We start from the raw sequence: 18322 nt of genomic DNA, 5'->3' as shown, positions 1-18322 counted from the left end.
GCTGACCCCAAGGACCAATAACTGTCTTCAGGGCTGAGGGGAGGGAGCAGCAGCCCCGGGCACGCCGCTCCCCTGCAGGTAAAGGCAGATGGGGCAGGAGGTGCAGGATGCTCCCGACTCCAGGGGAGTGACAGGGACGTGGATCCAGCACCGCAGAGATCACACGGTCTGTTCCCATCCCACACCCAAGGGATGGGGTGAGACACCAGAGTCTGGACGGCAACGAGGAGATACAGGGATGGGAGATGGAGCTGGTGGGGAGAAACAGTCCTGGCCCCCAAGCTGCCCCCCTTCAGTCCTGCTTCATGTCCTTGTTCTTGTTATGGAACTTCTGGTGCACGACGCGGAGGGTGGTGAAGAAGTTGCCCAGGAAGAGGATGAGGAAGGGGAGGCCGCACATGAGGACCTATGGAGGGATGGGTGAGCAGGAGCGATGGGCGAGGGGCACCCTCTGCCCAGGCCCCCCCCCCCCCCCTTACCTGCCACTCCTTGCATTCTGGGTGCTGGAGCATCCGGAAGAGGGTGACTGCATTGTAGAGCTGCCAGAACTGCAGGAAGAGAGGAGACAGGGGGAGGTTTAGGCTCAGCCCCGTGTTGATGCTCCCCCAGCTGCCCCCTTTGGGCTCAAATACCAAGCACCAACACAACTGGTGGAGGTTGGGGGTGCTCTGTGTTTGCTGAAAGCACCTCCCTGTATCCACATTGTGCAGCTAAAGCAGCCTGCAGGGGCCGTGGGGATGCTGCAAGTGCTGGAGCAGCTCTGCTCTGGAGCCAGGCTGAGAGCTGGGCTGGGTCCTGAAGGGGAGACCTGAGAGCAGCTCCAGTGCCTGAAGGGGCTGCAGGAAACCTGGAGAGGGGCTTGGGACAAGGGCCTGTAGGGACAGGGCAAGGGGAATGGCTTTAACCTGTCAGAGGGGAGACTGAGCTGAGCTCTTAGGCAGAAGCTCTTCCCTGTGAGGGTGCTGAGGCGCTGGCACAGGGTGCCCAGAGAAGCTGTGGCTGCCCCATCCCTGGCAGTGCTCAAGGCCAGGTTGGACACAGGAGCTTGGAGCAAGCTGCTCAAGTGGAAGGGGTCCTTGCCCATTGCAGGGGTTGGAGCTGGATGAGCTTTAAGGTGCCTTCAACCCAACCTCTTCTATGACCTGTGCTGCCAGGAACCCAGCAGGATCTGCTCCCACCTGAGGCTCTGGCCTCTTGCCTCAGTGTGCACTCACATGCCCGAAGAAGAGGAAGGGGAGCAGGAATGTGAGGCCTCTCCACATCCAGGACTGGAAACCCTCTGCAAAGGAAGAAGGTTTTGAGGACCCGGGAATGTGCCAGCTGGGGCCTGGTAGTCCCAGGAGAGCAGGAGCAGGGGAGCATCCACCCTATGGGATGCTGCTGCCTCATGGGAGATGCTGCTCTCAGAGCTTTGGCTTCACTTGCAGCTTTCCCTGCTTTGCCAGTGATAAACCAGAGTCGAACTAACCCCGAAACTAAAGCCACTGTCACCATTGCCTTGACCAGAAACCAGAGCTCCCAGTGAGCCCAGTGCCAGGCTGGGGCTGGGATGGAGGCAGTAGTGGCAGCAGTTCCACTGGGATTGGGAAGATCCTGGCTTACCCACAGTCAGATCCATGTTGTGCCTCTCGCCCAGCGCTCGCAGCCGGTACAAGCACCCGCTCTGGTAGTAGTACTGCAGGAACTGCACAAAGCCTGCGAGGAGGGAATGGCCATGGTCAGCACGGGCCCAGGCATCAGCCTGGTGCTGGGACAGCACCACACTGCCCATCCCAGCACCAGGATGGAGGCCAAGGGAAGACCCAGGTGAGCCCAAGAGCTGGGAGCAGCTACAGCCAGGTCTGCCCATGCTATGGAGGCAGGCAGGCATGCATGTCCAGCCCTCTGTCACCCCCCCCATGGCAGCACTTACTCTGGTACATGGAGAAGGAGAGGAACTGGTTCCTGAACATCTGGTACATGAGCCCATCTGGCCTGTGGAGAGACAGGCGTGGGGTGAGAGGAGGCCCAGCCAGCCCTACTGAAGTGGGGGGACACCCCAGGTTGTGAAACACCACCTTGTGTTTCCCAGCCCACCCTGCCTGGTGAGGAGCACATGGAGCTGACTGCTAGATCCATGGAGGAGGATTATGGCCATGGCTTGGGGCAGCAAAGGTCCCTGAGCCATCCACAGCCCAAGCAAGGACCCCCATGAGATGGGGGACACAGACTTACCATGTCAGCATGACCCCCGAGAGGAAGGTGGAAACGTAGTGATGGAAAACCCACCAGCCTTTGATTCTGGAAGGCAGACAGAGAGAAGGGGGGGTCAGGTCCTGAGCACCCAAACACACACCAAGAGAGCAGGGCACTTCCCACTGCTGCTCCACCTTCCCACCCCACCTCTGCGTGGGGAGCTCCTCCTGCCCCACTCCTACAGCTCATCCCCAGGCTTTGCTACACACCCTGGGTAGGAGGAAGCCGCTCCCTTGGGAAGCATGGAGCTGTGTGATGGGCCCCAACTCCCAACAACTCCTTATAGAGAAGGACAACTCGCTGCATGCCCCCTTCCCAAGCCCATGGGACTCACTTGGATCCGTTGTTGATCAGGATGCTCTCCCGGATGGTGAGGGTGCAGTAGTACCACACCAGGAGGAAGTTAAAGACAGCGTCTGTCACCCTGGTGTCACACAAAGCAGGGTGTAAAGGCAGCAGCAGAGGCGCTGGGACAGCAGGATGCCCACCAAGGCAGTGAGAGCTGCTTCCCCACCATCACCATGGCCACAGTGAGACCACAGCAGCCACAAAAGCCATCCCAGCTCCAGGGCAGCAGCCAGATCCTTTGCCAGGGTCTCCTCTGGACCTTTCAGGTTGGGACAGGAGGACACAAGGGCTCTGGGAGGAGATCCCTGCCCAGTATCCAAGCCAGACTCACCTGGTATTGATGAGGAACCGACAGGAAGAAGAGATAATGAGTAAGATGATGGTGAGGTAGAGCTTGAACTTCTCATACTCGTCTTTATAGGCAAACCTGCAGGGAAACACAAGGACAGGCTTGGAGCAAGGTGGCTGCTGGAAATCTGTGTCCTCCCATCCCACCCAGCTGGGCAAAAGCACTTTTCCATTGGGGATCATTAGGACATGCTCAGGAAAAGCCCCATCTCCCAGGTATTCCTGAGGAGAGCACCCCAAGCTGCTTTCACAAGGTGAGACACCATCAAGACACCCCAGAGGACTCTGGGCAGATGGGTCTGCCTCCAAGGAGAGGCTTTGGGGAATGGAGGGAGGGAACAGGAGCTCCTGGCTGGGCACCTCTGGCACTGGTGTCCCACCACGGGGATGCTCTCAGGAGCCAGAACCAGCCCTTGGTGTTTCCCCAAGGGAAGAGGAGGGGTTTGCCAGTGGCTGCACGGGTCTGTCTCTCCTGGAAGTGCCCAACACAGGGGAAACCCAGCACGGCATCGGTGGAGGATCCCATGTAGCTTGTCAGAGCTGCGTGTCCAGCCCAGCCCAGCCCAGCAGCAAGGATGTGAGGAGTTGAGGGCTCAGTTGGTTCTGGATGCAGGACCCGCACTGTAGGTCACAGTGTCTGCACATGTCCCTGGTGCCAGGGGGGTCCCCAACCATGCAAAGCACCAGGTGCAGGAGCCGTACTTGGCCTGCTTGCTGAGCAGCGTCACGTTCACGTTCCCGAGCACCAGACTCAGGTACAACCTGGGGAGAGAGCAGAGGCGTTAGGGCAGGCAGTGCTCTGCAGAGCCATCCCATGGCATCCAGGAGCTCCCAGCTGTCTCCCACCCGGAGCTGCCAGGCAGCGTGACTGGCACAAATGTGCTGGCATCACCTCCCAAGGGCACGGGGACGGGTGGCTGAGCACACCCCGCTCCTGGTTCAGGCTGGGATAGGGGTTATTTTCCTCCTAGTAACTGGTGCCATGCTCTGGTTTGGCTTTAGTGTGAGAATAGCACTGATAACAGCTATGGTTTAGGATAAGCACTTCTTAGCAACAAGGACTTCCCAGTTTCCTGTGCTCTGCCAGTGAGGAGCTGCACAAGAGGCTGGGAAGGAGCAGAGGCCTCACCTGGCCAAAGGGGTATTCCATGGCAGAGAACCTCAGGCTCAGCATAGAAACTGGGGGGAGTTGGGTGGGAGCCACTGGTTGGGGATCAGTCAGCAGGTGGTGAGCAGTTGTATTGTGCATCATCTGCCTGCCTCAGGCTTTAGTCCTCTTCCCTATTATTATTGTTATTATATTCTACTTTATTTCAGTTATTAAACTTATCTCAACCCCCAGGTTTCACCTTGTTCCTATTCACCCTATCCCACAAGGGAGGACTTAGTGGCTGCCTGGTATTTCTCTGCTGGTGTGGTTAAACCCTGATAACACCCCATATGTGCCACGGGTACAGGGGTGTTACCAGGGCTTCCCCTGGCCCATGGCCACCATTCAAGGGCAGGTGAAGGCCACTGGAGGCAGAGGCTCAGCCTGGCTCTTGCCCAGGTGTCCTCCAGCGCGGCTGTGAGGCTGTCACCAGGAGCAGGGTGAGGACGTGGTGTTTCACCCAGGGACAAGGTGCCTCTTACCCGTTCTTCTTTGGCAGGTAGGCCTCCATCTCAAAGAACACGTTCTGCCTCTCCTTTATCAGGCTCTGGGTCTCCTGGATGGTCTCCTGCTGCTCGGGGCTCGCGTGGGCTTTGCATCTGGGGAGGAAAGAAGGTGCTGGCGTCAGGATAGCGTCTGAAACACACTCAGCATGTGCTGGAACTCAATACATGACTGTCTCAGGCAAGGACACCCCAAGGACAGGGAAGATGGGCCGGAGGCAAGTCCATGACTCCGTGTGCAGGGCGAGCTCCTCTGTCAGGCTGGGATGTTGCTCAAGGAAAGGAAGCAGGAATGAGAGCGAGGTGGGTCCTTTCACCCTTTGGGAAGGATGGGGAGAGCTCTGTGCAGCTCAGCTTCCCTGCAAAGCCCTTGCAAGCTGCAAACAAGGCGCAAATGGGGGCAGAGGAAGGGGGAGCTGAGGAGGATCCACCTGGGTGAGCTCAGGGCTCCGCAGCTCTCTGCTACCAGCGAGGCTGCAGGAGGGGCTGTGCTGGAGACAGAGCTGAGGTCTGACTGTCCCGTCCTTCGCAGGACAGCCACTTACTTCTTGAAGGACAACGCCAGCTCCTTCAGCCGCTTCTTCTGTCGTGCGATGGAGCTGGAGATCCCGTCCTGCAGCTTGGTTAACTCCTCGAGCTTCTGCTTGTACAGCCTGTGGTTGTCCTGGGGAACAGAGAACAGCACACGCTACAGCTGCCTGTCCTCTGCACGGGCATCTGCTGTCCTTAATTCACCTGCACAGCACTGGTACCCAGAGCTGTCTGCATAAGGACAGCCTGAGGGCAGAATCAGCCCCTGGGGATGCCCATCCCCAATCCCAAGGGATTTATCTACAGGTGCAGGCACATCCACATGGCACAGCCGGCTCGTGCCTTGCCCACGGCTTGGGTCTGCCGCCTTTATGAAAGCTTACCCAGCAACCCAGCCCCGCTGCAGGGATGCTCCCATCATTGGGAGTCCATTGATTGTGGCATAGGGGAATGGAAAGACTCAGGGGGAAAATACTGCTGGTGGGAGGGATATAACTGAGAGCCACGCAGGAGCAGTGGCTTTGGCTGCAGGGATGGGATGAGCGGCATTCCCTCCTGGAGGTTTGTGCACCACCGGCTCATGGCTCCATCCCAAGCGCCCCAAAGGAGCTGGGACAAGGAGGCTGGGGCAGCAGTAACCCAACCGCACCTGGGTCAGGCCAGATCCCATTCCTCACTATATTTAGAAGGGGAAGGCGAGAGCATGCTGCATCAATGCTGCCGCTTGTCCAGGTCAGCTGGAGCACAGCCTCAGCACCACAACCCATCAACCAAAATAAAACAATGATCCACTAAAAACCCAACCAACACCCTAATCCCCACACTTACCTCCCTATCCATCTCACTCCTACCACTCTCCGCTATAATCCTCACCACCATCTAAGAAACTTGGGATAATATCAAACCAAGGGCAATCAAAGCCTTAAACAAGAGTTAAACTCTCTTAGTTTCTGCTCACACCAACCCTTGGACCAGACCTTGACGCACGCATATACACACGTTTCAGCTGCCGTGGCTCTTATCGAGCACTTCATCATCAGCTCTCAAAGGTCAAAGGGATGCAGAGGACCCGTTCTCCTCCTGGTGATGACGAGCGGCACGGTGGGAACGGAGCCCCGAGTGCCGCGGCAGTGATTTATGTCCCTGTCTCTCAATGGACGTTCCCATCGAGCTTTCCTGCTCCCCACCCGGAATCCCCTCCTGCTGTTGCGCTGGCACCTTCAGCCGTGCCCAGGACCCATCCCAGGCGCAGGGGCTGACCCGGGACATCCACGCAACCCCGATGGAGCAAGAGGAGGTTTCTCAAAGCCTCCCTTGTCCCAGATCCGGGCCCGGCCGCAACGCAGCCGCTCCCGGGAGGGAAGGAGGAGGACCGGGGACCGGCGCACATGCGGCACAGGACCCTTGCCCAACCTTCTCCTTGGGAGACCGCTGAGCCCTGCGCGCTCCTCGCCAGGCACCCAGCGCCCCGGCGCTCCCACAGGCGGGCCGTGCCCCGGCCGGAGCCCTGCTCCTGCACCCGCCTTGGTGCTGAGGGGGCCGGAGCCCCCCATGCGTTTCCCCCCGCTGCCCTCAGCGCCCGGTCCCGGCGCTGTCCCCGCGGTACCTGGATGCGCTGGAAGCCGTCCTGCAGCTCCTCCCACTCCCGCAGGCACTCGGCTGCTGAGCCCGCCATGGCCGACATGGCGGCGGCGCCCGCGGCCCGCCCGCTTCCGGCACGCCCCGGGGGCGGGGACAGAGGCAGGGCCGGGGAGATGGAGCCATGGGTGCAGGGGATGGGGGCGGATGGAGGGACCTTAAAGCTCACCCAGCTCCAACCCCTTCCACTGGAGCAGGTTGCTCCAAGCCCCTGTGTCCAACCTGGCCTTGAGCACTGCCAGGGATGGGGCAGCCACAGCTTCTCTGGGCACCCTGTGCCAGCGCCTCAGCACCCTCACAGGGAAGAGCTTCCTTATATCTAACCTGAACTTCCCCTGTTTCAGTCTGAACCTATTCCCCCTTGTCCCATCACTGCAGTCCCTCATGAATATCCCCTCTCCATCATCCCTATATGCCCCCTTCAGATACTGGAAGGCTGCTATGAGGTCTCCACGCAGCCTTCTCTTCTCCAGGCTGAGCAGCCCCAACTTTCTCAGCCGATCTTCATATGGGAGGTGCTCCAGTCCCTGATCATTCTCGTGGCCTCCTCTGGACTTGTTCCAACAGATCCATGTCCTTTTTATGTTGAGGACACCAGAACTGCACACAATGCTCCAGGTGAGGTCTCACAAGAGCAGAGCAGAGGGGCAGGATCACCTCCTTGGACCTGCTGGTCATGCTCCTGTTGATGCAGCCCAGGACACGGCTGGTTTCTGGGCTGTGAGCTGTGTTCTGGTTCTCCTTGCAAACAGCAGCCTGGCCCAAGGAAGCCAGGAGGGACTAAAAGCAGGATCACAGCCGTTTCCCAGCGCACAGGGCTCTTGGCAGCTCCAAGGGCTGTGCTGCTGGCAGCACAGGTGGGTCTGGGTGTGAGTTCACACGCAGAAGGCAGGGACTTCCAGCTTCCACTGGGACTGGAGCAGGGAAATCCTGACATCACCCCTCCGGGCTGGAGGCAGGCGCAGTCACATCCTGGATTCACTGTCCCACGCTATGGACTGGCAAACCTTTCCAGGGACAACCCCAGTGACTGCCCCATACCTGGGGTAATGACTGTGCCCAATAGCATGGTTACCATCCCCTTGGCTTACAAGAGAGACGAGCAGCACGTAACGGGCTGCATCCCACAGGATTTGCTTTCCCAACCTGCTGCCTTCAACAGCACAGGTTAGTTCCCCAAATGGCTTCAAAACTTGATCCCCAAAACCATGAAGCCAAAGAGGAACGCCATTCTATTTTATTTGAAGCTCAAGTAGCTTTCAACCAGCACAGGGGTACAGATGGGGAAATGCCATTCCCTGCTGGGTGTTCTCTTCAGTAGTTGAGTTCAGAGATGCCTGTGATCTTGGTCTTGTGTATTTTGGTCTCCCAGTCTAAGAGCTGTTCCACAAAGCCTTGGTGCAGTCTCATGTTCATTTTGCACTTCAGGACATAGCTCCAGATGCTCTTTGAACGGAAGGGAAGCAGGACAGCATTAGGAATCTGAGCTGAATCTCAGGGATTTACACGGAACAGCTGCCCTTGTAGACAGCACACCTTTGTATTTACTCTGTGTTGGGTGTAAGAACCTGCAGGTAAGACTTTGGCTGCTAACACAGGGACACACAGGTTCAGGTCTGAGCTTCAGCCAAGCCTGTCACCTTCACGCACTGCTCTCTGGGGTACGAGGACAGCTCAGGCTGCTTTCACTCCCCAGCAGGTACCTCCCATGAGTTTACACCAATGGAACATTGCACTCCTGGATTTTCACCCTAAAACTCTCTTTCTTCCACGGACGATAAGCAAAGCAGTGAACTATCAGCTATTCCCAAGTAAGCCACAAAGGTTATCATGTTTCTGGACTGGTCCGATCCGATGTGACAGAGCAGCTATGACACTCCAGTTACCCCACTGCACTGATTACAGCCACCTTATTTGTGAGTTCCAAGTAATCAGCTCGGAGCTCTGCTACACATAGGGGAGATCCACCAGGATCCCGGTGCTCTGCTCCAGCTGCATCCTTGGGTTTATCCATCCCTTTCCTGCTTTTGAAACAGACTGTCCCCCCACCGTTGGAAGTTTGCTTAAGCCTAATGAGACCAAAGGTTAGCACATAGTGCTCCACTGGTTTGCTTTTCTAATCTCAGTGAGTCTGCAGGCTCCGAGGCTGATCTATTGCAATATTCACCCCTCTGAGCCCACAGCGTGGATGTCTCCAGTTCCCCTGAACTCAACAGATCGACTGCTAATCGCATAAGGGGCCACATATCCCAAATCTGCCTGTCTTTTGCAACATCTGCATCTTTGGAAGCTTTCAAAGCTCTTTGTCTGGACTGGCTGGAGGATCCCATGGGAATCTATTGCACTGCTTTCGTCTGCAAGAAGCAAACTTGTCTGCCAGGGGAATCCCTCGGGAAAGCTTTTCCCAGCCAAGCAGCACTGCGGCCAGCCGCAGCATGCTGCTGCCAGGGCAGCCTTTCCTCCTCCTCCTTTTTGGCACTCGGTGAAATGCTGACTCCAACCTGTTGATAGCGATGGAGGGAAATCTGCAAGGGTCAGCCTTTGACTTTGGCACTGCAGTACGATAGCATGGGAAGGGTTATCAGCGTGCAGGAGCAATCCCACCCCACGTTATCAGCAGTGTCTCCAGCCCTGAAGGCATGCTCAGCCTGAAATTACCCCTTGGCACCCAGCAATGGTGAAAGATTTCCCCTTATGTTTGCACAAGCTCAATGAAATGATTCGATATAGGCCCAGCTTCAGTGGAGTTTGGATTCATCCTTTCAGGCTCCCGAAGGAGGAAACATTCTCCAAACAAGGACAAGGCTTTGAAGGAACTCTTCAGTTCCCATGGGAACTAGCCGGCTCTGTGTTAAGCAGGCACCATTGGATGGTGCTTATGGCAGAATGATGCCCAAGCATTGCAAGCAAAGGGAAGAAGGGCCTGGCACCAGGGGCAAGGCCATCAGGCTAAAGCACAGCCAACTCACTCTCATCCATCATTCATTATTGTTCTTCTGTTATCCAGAGCTACAGAACAGCAGGTACTGGCCTTCTAACCTGTATCTCCCTCCAGTGCTAGTATTATCCCATTCCTGTTTTCTCTACAGTAGTATCTGTGTGGGGGGATTGCTTCTGGAGAAATAAAATAGGATTTTCGAAGAAGTCAGTGCTGGCGCTGAAGTCAGTGGTGAATCAAAGCCCTGCAAACACTGGGTTCCAAATTTCCCTGTAACCCCCATGGTATTAAGAGATGGGATTAAATCCAGCAGCTTCCAGATCCTGACTTTCTCCAATCCAGGAGAGCAGAAATACTAAGTTCTGTAACCACAGCTTTATTTTTATAGCCCCACAGTTAAGTAGGAAAATGTAAGAATATCAGAGGTGCCAGGATAAGGACCCACAGCTCCAAAATCACACGTGAGCCACCTCCCTAAGGGTATAAAGAAGATGCGATCTCGTGTAATGTAATCTGTTGCATTATCAGGTGGATAGCCTGCATGAAAGCACGGATAGTATCTCTCTTATTACTGCAGTAATGAGGCTACAGAAGCAGAAATAAACTGCAGACCCAGGCAGTACCTCTGGGAAATACAGCAGGGACGTACCTTTAGGGATAACATCCAGGAATAAATAAGATAGGCCATGACTCCTGTGCTGCTCCGGCTTTTCCCCCGCCTGGAGAACACCAGCACCGCTCCGTGACCCAGCTGAGCATCTGGGGAAAGAAATGCCGATCATGGATTAGGGATCTGGGAAATCAAGCTTCCAGCAGCCAAGCACTAACACAGTGACAGCCAACAGCTCTCAGCCTGAGCAACAGGACCCTCATGAACCCTGGCAGCAGCAGATGGGCACTGCAGCTCCTGTTGCTGGAAGCCTGAGTTAAGACATGGCATTGGAGACCAGAACTAGATGGCAATGACCAGTCAATGCTTTATTACGCATCGGTGCCACCTTTCCATCAGGTAGCTGAAGAAGAGTGGTCCACCATGAGCAGTCAGCTTGGTCAGCACCACATCACCTCCTCCAGCTCTTCCCAGACAGGTTTAAAGGTGTTGAAATTGCCGATGAATGCAAGCCTGTTGTCCACTCAAGCTGAAGGAATCAGCTCTCAATCTGGAGGGGACTTAGGCTTCAAATTCCTTACTTTTCTATGGGGATTCCTAGCAAGAAGTGTGCATGTGCCAGCTAGGGCACAGGTTTTATGATGTGTTGGTGATGGATAATTTGCAGTCGAATTTGCTAAGACGAGCGAACTCTTCCTCCAAAAGCTAAGCCCAAGGATGCTGTCAGTCACTCCTAACCATGGTAACTCTGCTACGTATGCCTGACAGGCTGCATATTTTATTAATAGCCTTTTGACTGCTTTCCTTCCCTCTCCAGAGCAGGCAGCATGGCATGTTTTTATCAGCAACTGAACTCTAGCGTTCATAGGTCAAAGGTTCTTTTACTGCTGTGAAGAGCTTGTGAGGTTTTGATTATTGTTTAAGCACCAGACCAGTGTTTTATAACTTATTTCTATTGTGAGATACTAGTTCTGTTCTAAGACCTGAGTAAAAATGGCCCCACTCCAACATACACCTGGTGTGATGATATCCCCACTCCTCTCAGAGTATGGGGAAAGCCTTAGTATAGTGTTCACCCATAACCGTTCTAGCTTACATGATTTACTTTAGCCTATCAACAGTTTGACCATCAAGTAAACAGCATACACTAATACAAGAGCTACAGCTCATAAACTCTTACAGTCTTGCTTCTGCAATGCTACTGGGAAAAACCCAGGGCAAAATGAAAGGCAAGGAAGTACATTTTGCTATTTGGGTTTCCATGCATGTGAATCAGTTTAGGACCATTAGATCCTCAAATATCATTTCCTTCTTTCTCTCTTTGTGCCCAGTTTTCATTTCTCATATTGAATGATAAGGTCTGTCGGGACAAAGTGATATTTGCTTCTGGGTTGCTCCAGCGCTCAGCTCAGCAGGGCCTTGGTGTTATTTCATGAGTGTGATAAAAGATAATGATGGGGTTGGACACAATGCCAGGATGGAGCTGTGGGAGCTGTGTCTGCTGTGGGCACTGAGCTGGAGAGCATGTATTTTCTTGCCTTCTCTGATGCAATCAGTCGAAGGCAGGTTTGTGCTGTCCAACCTGAAAGTCTTCCCAGGCTCTACAGTGGGTCTGCACTGCAACTCAGACTGTGGGGAGCTCTCTAGTGTGTGTCACTCTCTGGTTCAAATAAAGCTCGGGTGGCTGAAGATTTGGACTGGTAAGAGTCAAAGGTGTCCACTGGGGTGTGGGCTGGCTTGGGAGCATACTGATTTTGACCGCTCCCCACCCTTCTGTCTGAGCTTCCTGTGCAAGTGAATCACAGTTGCTCCCCCCTAATGTCCTACAGTGAGCAAGGTCTCAGGGATCACAGAGCAGGAACAACTCACCTATGAAATGACAAATGGTGGGAAAGAAAGAAGAAAGATCTGCTTCAAGTGTATCTGGAACAGGCATGTGGAGGTATCTGTTTATGTCTGCAAACCTGGAAAAACAGCACATTGTGTGATAGGAACCAGAGAAGCAGCTTTGAGAAAGATGCTTGTTGAAGGCAAGCTGACAGTTGTCTTTGCCCTGTTACATGTGCGAGCTTTACATCATTATCATTGTTAGCATTATGATAAGGGATTTGTTATGGTAAGACACCAAGACACTCGTAACACAGAACCAGTTTAATTACTAGTTTTCCATTCCACATGGCATCAGCATTGGTATCTTAACTTGATCTACAGCTTCCTTATCTGAGAAACATCAGTAATTCAGCTTTTACACTGATGTGTTTGTAAGATTGTGCTCTGGAAGCTGTTCGGAGATGTAGGTTCTTTGTGAAGGAGGGCAGAATGTGACAGACTCGAAATGCCAAGGGCTTCCCAGTCCTCCTGTCACTCAACCCACCCATGTCACCGTGGAGGGCTGCAGAACTGCATTGCAGCTGTGCTAGCTCTGGAGTGCAGATCAGAAACAAGAGCATGAAACAGCACTAAGATCTGCAGCAAACAACAGGGGCTTCCCTGGCCCTGACTCCTCTGTGAATGGGATCTGGTGCTGCAATGGGCTCTGGTGCTGCGCCACCTCCCTCTTTCCACAGGCACAGACGTTGGTGAGGGTAATGCATTACTGAACGTACGATGTGTGCTGTTCTGAGATGTTGACTTGTGCGTGGATCTTCAGGTGTTCCTGTATTTGATAGTTATGGGCCTGCTTGATATTGCCCATATATAACTTCGCAGGTAGTATTTCTACGGGGTATGTCTGGAATTTGGCCAGCTCCTGCCAGGGAGAAACCATTGGCTCAGTTTAGAGAGTGTATTTGCTTCCATTTGCTTCGTAAGTTCTTAAAGGTAAGTCATGTGAAGAGCTGAACACAGGCTTAGGCAACAGCCCATGACACGTTCTACTATAATGGCTCATTCAATCACCTGGACTTTGTGTATATCAGTCTTTGTTAGATGTACTGAGAGTCATTAACAGCATTGCTGTCATTGTGGCCTCACTTGAAACAAACCCTAACTAAACAGGAGTCTTTCCATTTCTGGGGTACTGCAGCATAACAGACTCATTTGATGTTCTCCCTGCTTACTGTTTGCAAGGCTGAATGGCATCACCTGCCACCTGCAGAGCTGCAGGTGCCCTGGTGTGGCACAACACCAGTGTGCAACTGCATCCTGTGTCTGTGTGTGAAGGCTGGGCTGCCAGCAGTGCCTCTACATCCCTGATACTCAGCTGATGCTGCAGCAGAACAAAGCAGAAGCCTCACAATTTAAAGCAACAGAGAGCAACAGCTTAAACTGAGAGCTCAGTCTGATGTGGAAGTTCAGCAGTTTGCTGCTCTTCACAGAGGAGCACAAAGCAAACTGGTTTTCAGTGCTGTGCTGCCGCGTCCTGCAGGTTAGCACCGTATCATTCTGGTCTGATTCATGTGAATCAGAAGTGACTAGGAACCACAGAAACAAAAGACGTGTTGCAATGAGATGCTCTCTGCTGTACAGCACCCTCTGAATCTGCTCTGCCTCAGGTCCTTAGATGTGAAAAAAGGGTAATTGTTTCTCATAAGCTAAATAGATTGATGTTCCTAGGTGAAACCCAACAATGAGGACGCCAGTGCTGCAGTAGATGGCTGTTTTCTTTCACAATGCAGCAGCACCTGGTTTGTGATCCTTTCCAATGAAAAGCTTTACAGACATGGAGCACAGTGCTTGATAGGGTTTGTACTTCTGTCTGAAAACATTTACTGTGCATCACCCCCGGTAACCACATGTGAGAGAGGAGCCTGCCTCTTTTCATCATTTACTACTGTTTGTTCAGTTGTCTGTGCTATCAGTAAGCCAGTTTTGGGGTTGTCAGAGAAACCCTCCCAGGTTGTTCTCGTTAGCAATAGAAGAGGGAGGAAAGAAAGACAAAGTACAGCTGTCAAAGAATTAGTGGTGAGACTCAGGGCAAGCACAGCCACTCAAATGACATTGGATTCCTCTCTTTAAAATGACTCTAATGTGAGGTTTAGGCCACCCTCATCAGCCATCATCACCTGAATATGAATGCTGATGTCTTCTATTTGCAAGTTAGTCTTGTCTTACCCAGGGCATCCACACAGTCCTCTGAGTCGTCAGGAAATGATAGCAAGCTGAAAAGTTCTTGTATCCTCCCTTTAGGACGAGCACGGGGTGGCTGGTGAACTGCTTTAAGCCTTCAGCATAGTGGATGGCAGGTCCCTTCTTGGCTTCTAAATGAGATCAAAAAGCTCTTTGGCAGGGTCAGATCATCTCCATCAGTGCTGGGGGTTACCTCTGTCCCACTGACACCCACAGCAAATTCCTTCTCATTCCATCTAATGCTCTGGAGAAAGCCTTGCTAAAAGCTAGACTCACTCTTTAACTGTTGCTGCAGGTCAGTAACATGGCATGCTGCTTGTCACTTCTTGTCCTGAGCTTTTATTCCTCTCCTGGTTTCTTCTGTAGGTCTAGATAAAAGCTATTTTTCCTCCTCCCCGTTATGCATTAAGAAATGCTTGTAATAAGTTCCCATAATGGGGAAGTATTATCAAATTAGATCTATTAATCTTAGTTTTATGGAGGCTCTTGTCTTTAGTCTGTTTTAGGCAAACGGGAAGAGGAGGAGGTATATTGAATACATTCTTCATGTTTTAAACACTCCCCTCAGTGAAGTAAATTATGTGAGATGACTGCTCCCACTCCTTCTCCCAAGGGATCCATCCCCCTTGCTTCTAGCTATGTCTGATTTGGGAACAGATCAGCACAATAGAAACCCACTTCTGACTCTTCACACCTTCCCTTACTCCTGTCTCATCACTGTTGTGCAGTGATGAACACGCTTGCTTTATTCATTCCCCTTACACTCCCATGCTTTTGTCTTTAAAAATCTTGACTAAAACTACAGTAGCCTTTATACAGCTAAATCGGAGCCAAACAAACACACACAAGCGGCTCTGCACACAGCAGAACTCCTTGCCAAAGGATGTGTGCGAGCTAAACACTTCCACGGTTCAAGGAAGGCTGAACAATTGCATGGCAATGTTTCCAGCTCTTCACATTTCGCAGTGAACTTCACCAAGTCACTACGCCCATTAAAGCAAAGCCCTTTGAAATAGGATGATGGGAAAGCCTTTTGTAACCCTCTGAGAAGGAAGTACTCATGTTGTGAAGACGTGGAACTTGAGTCCAAAAACCTGCTTCCTGAAAGGCAAGGACAAGCCCAATCTCAGTGAAATGTAGGGGAAAAAAGAACCCATTCCTCACACAGGATAAGAGGCTTCAGAGGGATCAGTGTACAGCTAGGAAATCAGGCCTGCCAGGACGCTTTGGAAGAAAATCTGGGGTTTTAAGCCTAAGAACACACGCAAGACAGTCAGAGGCATAGCACAGATGTTCGTTTCTTAAGTAAAACTGAGTAAATTCATCTCTCTTCCAATAAGCTCATAAAATGAAATGAGGAATGGGAAGAATATCTATCTGACAGCGAGGTCTTGACTACCATGGGTCACACGTACCTCCTCCTTCATCAGAGTCACTGCAATCCAACGAGCTGGTCTTGTAGTCATACACCACGCAGTATCTGACGCACGCCAGCTCCAGTGGAGTCGGGATCAGATGCCCCCCCGTAAGATCCTGCCAAAATAACAGAGGAATTCTCTCAGGAGCACAGCCCCACTCTTGTGGCATCAACACTATTGACATTTTGCAAGATGCTACTGTATAGCAATGGGACAGATTTGGGTCTGTGCCTGCACTTGACATCGAAAGACCCAGATAGAATTCAGTAGTGATGCAAACTACACCAGATTGCTTCATCAGCCACAGCAGCAAAGATGCCATCACTTTGTCCTTCGTGAGACAAGGCTACAATAAGTTAGTTCTTGTGCAACGTTCCTCCTGATGTACAGCTCCTGGTGCCAGTCCTTTGAGCTACTGGAGCTGCCTTTGCTTTGTGACAGAATACAACCCCCCAGTGGCAGAAGTGGAATATGGCTGGAACAGGCTGGGACAATTCCCATGGGTTCTAAGGCAATTTTGGCTCACTGCTAATTGCTATATCCAGGGATGGTTTACACAAACGGACCTGTGTAATCCTGCGGGCTGTAAAAATATGGCTCTCATCATATTCAGGTTCAGTGCGGACATCTGAAAAACAAACCCGAACAGCCAAGGCAGAGCAATTGGTTTATTTGATGCTTAAAGGTAGATTCCTCTTTGTCATTCAGCCAGTGGGAATTCAGGTACTGACATCAACCAGAGAATGAGATATAGGTTTTTAGGGGCTGAGAGTTTCTATGTGGATATAACAGACACCAGCACTGGTGCGAGTCTATGTGCAATGCCATATGTTACATTCAGGTCATGAACATCCCAGAAATGGGGAGAGGGGCATCCAACCCCACTCCCAAACTGGCTGACTCCCTCACAAAAGCATTTGATATTGCACTATCAGGCACCCTTTGGGGGGTATTGGCACCATGTGAGGTGCAAATGCTATGGGCAATCTTACTGCAATGGTCAGAAATCCACGTCTACAACCCCTGGGAGCAGCAGAGTGTACCTGTGTATCCTTGGGACGGATTGGAGCAGCAAGAGCTGTATGTGATGAAAACCAGAGAGTACCATGTCATAGCACCTGAAACACCCCAAATGCAACCCCTACTAATAGCAAGAAGTGACATGTGCTGTTGCCCATAGCTGGAGCTCACAAACCCCATTGCCTTGGGATGCTGGTCCAGGCTGGCGTGTGGTGCCTGGCTGCAGGCATGGTCAGGCAGTGCCCGTGTGTCAGTGTGTCAGTGTCAATGTGTCAGTGTCAGAGCGTCAGTGTCAATGTGTCAGTATCACTGTCCATGTGTCAGTGTCAGTGTGTCAGTGTCTGTATGTCAGTGTCAGTGTCTCTGTGTGTCAGTGTGTAATGTGTGGGGTTTGTTCATAGAATCATAGTAAATTTAGGGTTGGAAAGGACCTTAAGATCATCAAGTTCCAACCCCCCTGCCATGGGCAGGGACACCTCGCCCTAAACCATATTACCCAAGGCCTCGTCCAACCTGGCCTTGAACACTGCCAGGGATGGAGCATTCACAACCTCCCTGGGCAACCCATTCCAGTGCCTCACCACCCTAACAGGAAAGAATTTCCTCCTTATATCCAATCTAAACTTCCCCTGTTTAAGTTTGAACCCGTTACCCCTTGTCCTATCACTACAGTCCCTAATGAAGAGTCTACACCCAGCATCCCTATAGGCCCCCTTCAGATACTGGAAGGCTGCTATGAGGTCTCCACGCAGCCTTCTCTTCTCCAGGCTGAACAGCCCCAACTTTCTCAGCCTATCTTCATACGGGAGGTGCTCCAGCCCCTGATCATTCTCGTGGCCTCCTCTGGACTTGTTCCAACAGTTCCATGTCCTTTTTATGTTGAGGACACCAGAACTGCACACAATACTCCAAGTGAGGTCTCACGAGAGCAGAATAAAGGGGCAGGATCACCTCCTTGGACTTGCTGGTCACGCTCCTTTTGATGCAGCCCAGTATATGGTTGGCTTTCTGGGCTGCAAGTGCACACTGCTGGCTCATGTTCATTTTCTCATTGACCAGCACCCCCAAGTCCTTCTCACAAGTCTTTGTGTGCAGCCAAAGGGTTTAAAGGGAAATATTGCTTGCTACACTCTAAGAAACTCTCTGTAACTGGAAACATATTCCTTTTTCGTAACTTTTGTACTTCGTGAGTTACGAAGGGAAGTCAGTTGTATTATTACACAAGATTTAAGAATTTCCTCCTTATATCCAATGTGTCAGTGTGCGTGTGCCAGTCAGCAGTGCCCCCAGCTCACCCAACAGGCACAGGTGCCTGGGGTCTACCACCCGCGGCAGCAGCCGGTGCTGGTTGAGGATGTTGCAGAGTTCCCTCGGCTGGCACAGCTCTATCCCCGCCATCCGAACGCGAACTCCAGCTGTCGTCGACTGCTCACAACCCGCCCGGCTACGTTGCCGTGACAACGGCCCTGCCGTTACTACGCAGGTCCGACGGCCGTTAACGGAGGTGTCAGATCC

At 52.5% G+C, this 18322-nt stretch overlaps 2 protein-coding genes across 2 annotated transcripts in view; both read right to left on the bottom strand.

Annotated features, from left to right (window-relative positions):
• Positions 1 to 152: 152 nt before the first annotated feature.
• TMEM120A (transmembrane protein 120A) overlaps positions 153 to 18322 on the bottom strand; it is an 89228-nt gene continuing 71058 nt past the window's right edge. The window contains exons 2-13 of the mRNA XM_061355556.1: positions 6722 to 6808; positions 5130 to 5248; positions 4564 to 4680; positions 3634 to 3693; positions 2915 to 3010; positions 2570 to 2659; positions 2215 to 2280; positions 1913 to 1974; positions 1603 to 1695; positions 1215 to 1279; positions 480 to 548; positions 153 to 406 (exon numbers count right to left, since the gene is read on the bottom strand). Coding sequence (XP_061211540.1) covers positions 293 to 406; positions 480 to 548; positions 1215 to 1279; positions 1603 to 1695; positions 1913 to 1974; positions 2215 to 2280; positions 2570 to 2659; positions 2915 to 3010; positions 3634 to 3693; positions 4564 to 4680; positions 5130 to 5248; positions 6722 to 6799 — 1029 coding nt within the window. The 5' untranslated portion in view covers positions 6800 to 6808 and the 3' untranslated portion in view covers positions 153 to 292. The remainder of the gene's footprint in view (positions 407 to 479; positions 549 to 1214; positions 1280 to 1602; positions 1696 to 1912; positions 1975 to 2214; positions 2281 to 2569; positions 2660 to 2914; positions 3011 to 3633; positions 3694 to 4563; positions 4681 to 5129; positions 5249 to 6721; positions 6809 to 18322) is intronic.
• Positions 7970 to 18205, bottom strand: STYXL1 (serine/threonine/tyrosine interacting like 1). Its single transcript, XM_061355577.1, is given in 10 exon segments — positions 7970 to 8199; positions 10341 to 10450; positions 12171 to 12265; positions 12628 to 12630; positions 12908 to 13050; positions 14355 to 14520; positions 15428 to 15470; positions 15785 to 15902; positions 16354 to 16415; positions 18103 to 18205. Coding segments are annotated over 10 exon segments (975 nt in total). The 3' UTR covers positions 7970 to 8067.

This window comes from Neopsephotus bourkii, unplaced genomic scaffold (genome assembly GCF_033783945.1).
Source record: "Neopsephotus bourkii isolate Nb327-2 ecotype Australia unplaced genomic scaffold, CSIRO-AGI_Nbou_v1 NB_804, whole genome shotgun sequence".
NCBI lineage: Eukaryota > Metazoa > Chordata > Aves > Psittaciformes > Psittacidae > Neopsephotus > Neopsephotus bourkii.
Note: the sequence above shows the minus strand (reverse complement) of the source record. Positions and strands in the feature narration are given on the sequence as shown.